This window comes from Aethina tumida, chromosome 6 (genome assembly GCF_024364675.1).
Source record: "Aethina tumida isolate Nest 87 chromosome 6, icAetTumi1.1, whole genome shotgun sequence".
Classification (NCBI taxonomy): Eukaryota; Metazoa; Arthropoda; class Insecta; order Coleoptera; family Nitidulidae; genus Aethina; species Aethina tumida.
In genome coordinates, this window is record NC_065440.1 from 14,926,939 (window position 1) to 14,937,480 (window position 10,542).

Below are 10,542 nucleotides of genomic sequence, written 5' to 3' on the forward strand. Positions count from 1 at the left end.
TTTAAAAAAAATGTATTAATACTTTTTTGTATTGTTATTTCAATTAAAATATTTAGATTTTATTTGATTTTTTCATTGTTAAATTTTAAATGTTAAAAAATAAATTCATAATTTTATAATATATCAAACTATTTTTTATTTATATGTTAATCTTAATTTAAATTTAATTTTTTAATTTTTGTATTTATATTTCAATTAAAATATTTATATTTTTATTGAATTTTTTCATTTTTAAATTTTAAATGTTAAAATATAAATTAATATTTTATAATAGTTATCACAAATTTTATATTTCTGAATTTTAATTTTTTCAATTACATAATTTTATAGTTTTATATTAAATTTTTCAATTTATTTGTAGTATTTATAAAAAGGTAATGTATCTTTTTTTTGTATTTTTATTTCATTTAAAATATTTTTGTTTGTAATTTTTTTTATTTTTTAATTTAATATTATTATATTTAATTATAATATTTTTAATCAATTTTCAATTTAAAAAACAATCTCAATTGCAGCATATTTTTTTACAATTTATTAATAATTAAATATTCCTAAAATTCCATTTATTTGCATAGATGAATATTAACATGAAAACCTACTTTTAATAATTAATTAATCATGAAATTTAATTTATTGTTCTTTTGAGTAGTCTCTTATGCAAAATTTTACTACAGTTTTTGGTTTTAATTAAAATAAGCATATTTTAATATTTTTAAATGTTAATAACATAATTAATTATTATATAATATACAGACACATATACTACATTACCATTTTGGAATCTTCATAATTTTCGTTGTATTAAATATTATTTATTAATCTAAAATATCAAACTAACAGTAAAAAAAAACAGGAACCCATAAATAAAATTGAAAACCGACCGTCATAACGCTCCCACGAATGGTACTGCGTGTGTAAGTGTAAGAGTGCATTTGTGCACCGCCCCCGGGGGACCCCCCACGTCATCGGATTGCAGAACCACCCGCTGGTGGGGACCCCGGAGGCTATAAAACGCGGCGCCGGCAATTCCTGCACCAGTCTCCGAAAAAGTCAGGTGTTTGCGCGTTCCGTGGTTCCCGGGTGCAATTAGCAGAAAGGATGAAGGTACTGTTCGTTGTTGCGCTGATCGCCGCCGTCGCCTGGGCCGCCGACGACAAGAAGGACGACAAGGAGGGCGACAGGCCGAAGACTTTCAAGAGGCTGATACCCGCCGACGTGCTCAGAGGTATGGCGAAACTTTCCTGCCGGGTTCTAGGCAGCGATGGGTTTCTTTGTTGGTACGGTTGATGGGCGTGGAGATAATTAGGTTTCTGGGAGATGTTTTCGTTTAAACGAAGATTTTGTAGATTATTATTAAATAGCTTTGAAAAGTCGATAAAATATTCCATTAAAACATTATAAACCTCCAAAAAAAATCAAGAAATAAATCAATTTTCTAATATTTTTTTGTAATTTTTCCATTTTTCTTTATTATTTTTATTTTTTTAAACATGTTTTTTATGCTAACAAATAAATTTAAAAAAACTTTTATTACCACATTTTTTATTTTAATTAATTTTTAAAAATTTAAAAATTAACAATATATACAAAATTTTTTCTTATTTTATAATTTATTTATTTATTTTTTTATATTTATTTTTTTACTATTATAAATAATTCATAAAATATTTTGTAGCACAAATTTAATATAAATATAAAAATATATCTTTATGTCTTAGAATTTTAAAATTTTTTGTAAATTATAAAAAAATATGATTCATATTTTATATTTTATAACCTAACTCTTTATTTCTTATAATATTTTTTATATTATATTTATTAATTTTGTTTTTTTTAACAAATAAATAAAAAATTTATTAAAAATTAATATTTTTTTTTTAATTTTTAAAATTATTGTATATATAAAATATATTTTTTATGAAGGAATTATTTTAAATTTAAATTCTTTTTGTAATTTGTAAAAATTATGAGATTTATATTTTATAATATTTTATATTATTTATAATAATTTTTGTTCTATTTTTTTAATTTTGTATATAGAAAATATTTTTTTATAAAGGAATTAAAATTAATTATGAGATTTATATTTTATGATATTTTATATTATAACCTTTTATTTTTCAATATTTCTTATAATAATTTTTATTCCATTTTTATTAGTTTTGTAAATAAAAAATAACTTTTTTTAATAGATAAAAAAAATAGATAAAGATAAGATTGATTTTTTAAAAACTTAATATAAATATAAATATATTTTTTATGAAGGAATTACTTTAAATTTAAATTAAAATTAATTTTTACTTATTTCTTTTTTTTTCCGGATTTTAAAATTCTTTTTGTAAATTTGTAAAAATTATGAGATTTATATTTTATGATATTTTATATAATAACCTAATTTTTTATTTTTCAATATTTATTATAATAATTTTTATTCTATTTTATTAATTTTCTATATAACTTTTTTAACAGATAAATAAAAAATATATTAAAAATTATTATTTTTTAATTCCAACGTTGATTTTTTAAAAAATTATTATAAATATAAATATATTTTGTATGAAACAATTATTTTAAATTTAAATTAAAATTAATTTTTACTTATTTCCTTTTTTTCAGAATTTTAAAATTCTTTTTATAAATTTGTAAAAATTATGAGATTTATATTTTATATTATAACCTAACTTTATATTTTTCAATATTTATTATAATAAATTTTATTCTATTTTATTAATTTTGTCAATAGAAAATAACTTTTTTAACAGATAAATAAAAAATATATTAAAAATTGTTATAGTTTTAATTCCAACGTTGATTTTTTAAAAGTTTAATATAAATATAAATATATTTTTATGAAGGAATTATTTTAAATTTAAATTAAAATTAATTTTACTTATTTCTTTTATTTTTCAGAATTTTAAAATTCTTTTTGTAAATTTGTTAAAATTATGAGATTTATATTTTATAATATTTTATATTATAACCTAATTTTTTATTTTCCAATATTTCTTATAATAATTTATATTATATTTTATTAATTTTGTAAATAGAAAATAACTTTTTCTTGCAGATAAATAAAAAATATATTAAAAAATATTATTTTTTAATTCCAACGTTAATTTTTTATAAATATAATATAAATATAAATATATTTTTTATGAAGGAATTATTTTAAATTTAAATTAAAATTGATTTTTACTTATTTCTTTTATTTTTCAGAATTTTAAAATTCTTTTTATAAATTTATAAAAAGATAGACTTATATTTTATAATATTTTATATTATAACCTAACTTTTTATTTTCAATATTTCTTGTAACAATTTTTAAATTATTTTATTATTTTTATTATGAGAAATTAACTTTTTTGACTGATAAATAAAAAATTATTAAAAATTATTATTTTCTTAATTCCAACTTTGATTTTTTTTTAATTTAATAATAAATATAAAATATATTTTTTATGAAAGAACGAATTATTTTAAATTTAAATTAAAATTAATTATTACTTATTTCTTTTGTTTTTCAAAAATTTAAAATTCTTTTAAAAATTTATTAAGAAAAGTTTTATATTTTATAATATACATCATATTATTTTATTTTTCAAAATTACTAATAAAAAAATTACTAAATAAATAAATAAATATAATAATATAATAATAAATAAATAAAATAATAATTTTTATTTTTTATTTATTGTAATAATTTTTTTATACATAAATATTTTATATAATAAAATATAATATTGTTAATACTAACATTGATATTTTTAAAATTTAATATAAATAAATTATAATTTTTATTATTATAATTAATTACAATTTTTAATTTTAAACATGTTTTGTTAATTTGAAACATTGAAACATACTTTCATTATTTTATTTTAATGCAGCACTTAAAAAGAAAAAATATGGAAATAAATTTTTTCACTTAGTCATTAATGAATGAACAGCATTAATTATCATTGATCTTGTCCACTTCTTTGTCCCATTAACAAGCGACAGTTGTCAACCGCATTACCATAATTCAAATCGCCCAACACAAACACACATCTCGCTTAACGGGCGTCCTTCAAACAGAAGAAATCCAAAAAAAAAATTTCACTTTTTCCACAAGACAATGTCAACAATGGGCGTTGGTCCGAACCGGTCCAACTTAGTCGAGTTCAAACACACCGAAACTGACTTGATATCAATTCGCAAATTATTGCAACGTATAAAGAACAATAACGATTGTTATTAGAATGTTCGACATGGAAAAAAAGATGCACGCCGATCTTCCTCCGACCACTTTCTACCGTCCACCTTTTGCGGGCTAACTGGGTCGTACGGTAAAAGTGGCGAAAGCGAAATCGGGAATTGTTTCGTTCGCCCCCCGCAATATTTACAACTGGTTCTCCGCATTATATAATCGGAATTAACATGCACGGTGTTTTCCACCGATCGCAAAATATCGCGTTTTGTAACTCATTGATTATGGTCATTTATTGGAAATTCAGCTGTGACACAATACACAGTTTCTATTAATTATGGCGGATCTATTTTAATATCACTTATTGAATGGTCTTTCATGTGATTTACAGTCTTACACACACTCTTTTGTAAGTGTTTCACTGTTGTAACTTTATTTTGTAACTCTTTGATTATTGTCATTTATTGGATATTCAACTATGACACAATACACAGTTTATATTAATCATAGTGAATCTGTTTTAATACAACTTGTAAAAAGGTCTTTCTTATGTTTTATAGTGTCACACACTCTTTTGTGACTATTTCATTTGTGTGAAGACTTTTATAGTGATGATACAGTTTGTATCTCTTTGATTTTTGTCATTTATTGAAATTCAACTGTGACACAATACATAGTTTATATTAATTAGAGTGAATCTATTTTTGTACAACTTGTGAAAGGGTCTTTCATGTGTTTTACTGTCTCATACACCCTTTTGTGAATATTTCACTTGTATAAAGGCTTTTATTGTGATGATACAGTCTGTAACTCTTTGATTTTTGTCATTTATTGGAAATTAAACTGTGACACAATACATAGTTTATATTAATTATAGTGAATCTATTTTAATCTAACTTGTGAAAAGGTCTTTCATGTGTTTTATAGTGTCACACACTCTTTTGTGACTATTTCACTTGTGTAAAGACTTATAGTGATGATACAGTCTGTAACTCTTTGATTTTTGTCATTTATTGGAGATTCAAGTGTGACACACTACATAGTTTATATTAATTATAGTGAATCTATTTTAATACAACTTGTGAAAAGGTCTTTCAGGTATTTTATTGTGTCACACACTCTTTTGTGACTATTTCACTTGTGTGAAGACTTTTACAGTGATGATACAGTCTGTAACTTATTGATCTTTAGCAATTATTGGAGATTCAACTGAGACACAATACATAGTTTATATTAATTATAGTGAATCTATTTTAATACAACTTGTGTGTTTTACAGTGTCATACACTCTTTTGTGACTATTTCACTTGTGTGAAGACTTTTTCAGTGATGATACAGTCTGTAACTCTTTGTTTTTTGTCAATTATTGGGGACACAATACACAGTTTATATTAATTATTGTGAATCTACTTTAATATAACTTGTAAAGAGGTCTTTCATGTGTTTTATAGAGTCACATACCCTTTTGTGACTATTTCACTTGTGTGAAGACTCTTATAGCGATGATACAGTCATTGATTTTGTTATTTATTGCAAATTCAACAGTGACACAATACACAGTTTATATTAATTATAGTGAATCTACTTTAATACAACTTGTGAAAAGATCTTTCTTGTATGTTATAGTGTCACACATTCTTTTGTGAGTATTTCACTTGTATATAGTGTTGATACAGTCTGTAAATCTTTGATTTTTGCCATTTATTGGAGATTCAACTGTGGCACAATACACAGTTTATACTGATTATAGTAAATCTATTCTTATATCACTTATGTAAATGTCTTACACGTATTTATAGTGTCATTCACTTTATTGTAAATATTTGCAAACAATGATTCGTGTGAAGATTTTTAGAGTGATGATACATGTGCTAATTCCATTTAAATAGTACTCGTATAATTTTTAAGGCAATTATTCTATTCAGGAGTTTGCTGACGATTTAGGAAAACAGCGAGTTGAAAAGGATGTGATTATATATTGTTTAAACAATTACACACACACCATTACCCAGATTAGAATTTCATTTCTTAATTTATTATAAAATAGAACGAAAAAATTCCCCAATAATTACACTTAAAAGGCCCAATTAGTTAATAATAATTTTAACAAAATTTCGCAATGAAATTTCGCCTCGCAACACTTTTAGTTACAACATTCAGTTCCTTGTACAGAACAAAACGTTTTACCGCAATCGCTTTTCACGTGTACGTCTGTTTTTTATTAAGACTTTCCGTCCTGTTCCTTTGATTGCGAAACGGTGAATTGTGTGACAACCCCGAAAGACATTGAGCGTGATTTCACGGTTTTTCGCACGGAAAAAAAAAGAGTTTTATGACCCTTTCAGTCAGTTAGTCACATCCGTTCTCTCAGTGTTTAAAACCACCTGAGCGTGTTGTTCAAGGTGGTCTAATTAAAACAAATCGTCGCGTCAATTTTCATTGAGAAACACGCGACTAATTACATTAAATTACAAACACACAAACTGATTACGATCAGCCAAGACATTAATTACATATTTTTATATGGGAAAAAATAGGGTAAAACGGTGTTGAAATAGGAATCGCAGTTCACTGATTTGTTGTTCATTGTTTAGGTTGGACAAAAGATGCAGGTTGCATGTTAAAATGTTACAGGGGTGCGTTCAATGGTCATTGTTACGCAGATTTATCTGTTATTTAATTTAATTTATTCATTTTTTTCTTATTACTGAGTCACTATTTGTTTATAATAAACGTTTCCCTTTTAATTTGCTGCGGTGTTGAAACAATAACGTTGTTTCTAATGGAATACAATTAAAATTACATTACAGTCTTTATTGAGGTAACAAGTTTTCTAATTTAAAACCATAAATAACGCCGTTCCCTCCCGGCAAATGATTGCAATGTAAAAATGAAGCATAATAAAACAATAAATGTATATTTTTACTTGATGGAATGTTCTCTTAATTAGTGTTTGAAGCATGTTGATTGAATTTTAATTAAAACTGAGGCCAACAGTAGGCAACCCATATTACACGTGGTCAATTAATTATTAATATTTATGATTTTACAGACTTCCCCGGCATGTGTTTCGCCTCAACACGCTGTGCCACCGTCGAACCGGGCAAGACCTGGGAACTGACCCCGTTCTGCGGCCGCTCCACCTGCGTCGTCTCCGAGGACAAGCCACCACGTCTTCTTGAGCTGGTCGAAGACTGCGGACCACTTCCATTGGCCAACGACAAGTGCAAACTTGACGAAGGTTCGTCCTTATAACCGACACTAATGTTTGATAATTTAATTAAACGTTTGATTACAGAAAAGACCAACAAGACTGCCCCATTCCCCGGCTGCTGCCCCGTCTTCAAGTGCGAGGAGGGTGCCAAGCTGGAGTACCCGGAAATCCCGACCGTGGCACCGGTACCCGAGGAGCCGGCCACCACGCCAAAAGCCTAAATTAATTGATAATTAACGCACACTAAGAAAAAAAACGAATATTGTATTATTTATTAATGTTCAGAACCACACGAAATTAGATTTGTTAATTTTATACATACAACAGTAAATTAGTAAGAATATATTTTTTTATCCTGTAAACGAATCAATCTTCCCCCTCTGTTCTGTACTTGTGTTCTATTTTCGTTTTTTTTTTTTAATTTTATTGTTTTTAGTCATACTAATTTTAGGCACATTAATTTTAGACGTTCGATTGTGATACGATTTATTATTTTTTTGTAAATTATTATTTTCCGTTTTTGATTAGGTTTTGTCATTCCTTTTATTTTCAAATGCTGTACATCATTTCCGGAAATAAATGTAATTTATTAAAATAACACTGTTTTTTATTTTAGATTTATTACTTGGAGTATTTGAAAAATGTACTTACTGATTAAGTTATTATGATTTGAAATTGAGAAAACATTTAACTAGATTAAACTATGACAAAATAAGCTGAGAATGTTTAAATATTTATATTAACACCCAACAATCACTGAATATTTTAACGCATTCTTACTTTTATAATTGATAATTTATATATTCTAATCAGAATTAAATCGACGGTCATCTACATCTATAAATGATTATATTAAATATTTATGATGTGGCTTAGACTCTGGACAGTTTTAAACGTTACATATAACAATTATTAATACCTCACGGGTTACTGTGATTTTAAATTCTGTAACACCTTTTGATTTGTTGGGGAGTGTGAAGTAATTATTTTAATTTCCAATAGACACTGAATCTTTTGGGAATTTAATAGTTGATTAATTTAATATTTATCATGGTTCTCAGAATTAACGGTAAATCTAAGTATACTTATAAAAAAATAACATTGAATATATTCCTAAGATCTGAGATAAAACAACATAATATTCTTATTGTTAAATCAATTTTGATATATTAAGTAAATAATTCTTAATCTATTATATAATTTTAAATTGTTATATTAAAGAGGATTCTTGTCAAATTGTCAAGATAAAGATAATCCACAGTAAACAAACTTTTGTATGAATTATTGATGTGGTGTATTGTAATATTATTTTTTATTGTATTATATAACTCTTTACTTCGAATATAATGTGTTATTTAAAATAAAATGTCGAAATATTAAGTTCAACATAAATTGAATGCTTCTAGAATATTTTAAGAAATTTTTATTTTGGTAACAATTAGAATTAATTATTTTAATTATACTGTAAAAAGTAATATTAATTTTAATCATTATTTCAAATAAAAGATTATTGTTTTAGAATATTTTTTCAAAATAATATTTAATAATTAAGGTGTTTAATTCCCAATCAACAGTTTCTAAAATTATTTTATATTATATAGATGGATTTATTGTTCAGATTATCAACATAAAAATTATTCACCTCAAAAATTAAATATTTATATTAATTATTAAATATTTATTGACTAATATTACTTATTATTTTATTGTATAAGTTACTATTTCAAATAAAATATTGAAAAATTGACTTCCAACATTTATTAAGTGCTTTTGGAATACTTTGGTACATTTTTTCTTTTTTTAATTGACCAGTTTAATGTTTCTCTTAGTTTTAATTAGAATTAATTATTTATTTTAACTACACTGTAATATTTTACTTTAATATTTTAGAATATACTTCTAAAATAATTTCCAATCCACAGTTTTTAAATTTATTTAATATTTCAAGATGTATTTATTGTCAAGACAAAAATTATCAACCTTAAAAAAATAAGCATTTATATTGATTATTAAATATTTATTGAGTATTATTATTTATTATTTTATTGTATAAGTTATTACTTCAAATAAAATGTTGAAAAATTGATTTCCAACATTTATTGAGTGCTTTTGGAATATTTGAGTACATTCTTTCTTTTTTTAATTGGCCAGTTTAATGTTTCTCTTAGTTTTAATTAGAATTAGTTATTTATTTTAACCATACTGTAATATTTTACTTTAATATTTTAGAATATTTTTCTAAAATAATTTCCAATCCACAGTTTTTAAAATTATTTAATATTTTAAAATGGATTTATTGTTCAGATTATCAACATAAAAATTTACCTCCTTAAAAAATTAAACATTTATATTAATTATTAAATATTTATTGAATAATACTATTTATTATTTTATTGTACAATTTATTATTTCAATTAAAATGATAAAAAATTGATTTCCAACAGCATTGAATGCTTTTGGAATATTTTAATATACTTTTCCTTTTTTTAATTGACCTATTTAATGTTCCTCTTAGTTTTAATTAATTAGAATTAATTATTTATTTTAACTATACTGTAAAAAATAATGACAATTAGCCAATGAAGTGAAATAATTTTCTCATATTGCGAAAATAACTCATTTGTTATATTTTTATATAAAAAATCTGTTAACTTTTATTTAATAATAGTGTTCAATTAATACAAATTATAACATTCAAAAATTTATTCTTGTATTTGTTATACATGGTAATAATAATAGGCAACCCAGATTACACAATTTAAATTATCCAAGTGAAACACCGATTTTTATATTCAGCATTATAGTTATGCACAAATAAATTGGTATATTTACATTCATAGTTGTCACATATTTATTTATGTATTTACTTTGATGATAAGCAACCACACAATAAATTCAAACGCCGACATTCAACCGTACAAACGTTCGCGAATTTATCACATAAAACTTAACCTAGACGCCAAAAATTACCGTTAGCAAATTCATAGCAACATCAAAAACAAGAAATTAGCGAACATCCATCGAAACAACAATGCCAAAATCGGCAACCACGATTCCGCCTGCAGCCACCCCCGTCGGGCGCGTGCGCAGCTCGCACCCCTCCGCCGGAGCGTCGCGGCGTCGCCGCCAGCTCGCTCCCACC

At 24.2% G+C, this 10,542-nt stretch overlaps 1 protein-coding gene across 1 annotated transcript; it reads left to right on the plus strand.

Annotated features, from left to right (window-relative positions):
- Positions 1-1,041: 1,041 nt before the first annotated feature.
- Positions 1,042-7,998, plus strand: LOC109602646 (uncharacterized). Its single transcript, XM_020019068.2, has 3 exons — positions 1,042-1,225; positions 7,239-7,427; positions 7,485-7,998. Exons 1-3 carry the CDS (start codon positions 1,099-1,101, stop codon positions 7,619-7,621), a joined length of 453 nt encoding a protein of 150 aa, XP_019874627.1. The 5' UTR covers positions 1,042-1,098; the 3' UTR covers positions 7,622-7,998.
- The last annotated feature ends 2,544 nt before the right edge of the window (positions 7,999-10,542 follow it).

What these genes read in the sequence shown, in the direction of transcription:
- LOC109602646 (XM_020019068.2), top strand. Translation starts at nt 1,099, where the DNA reads ATGAAGGTACTGTTCGTTGTTGCGCTGATCGCCGCCGTCGCCTGGGCC. An exon ending in ACCCGCCGACGTGCTCAGAG is followed by an intron (nt 1,226 to 7,238) that starts GTATGGCGAAAC and finishes ATGATTTTACAG; the next exon opens with ACTTCCCCGGCATGTGTTTC. An exon ending in CAAGTGCAAACTTGACGAAG is followed by an intron (nt 7,428 to 7,484) that starts GTTCGTCCTTAT and finishes GTTTGATTACAG; the next exon opens with AAAAGACCAACAAGACTGCC.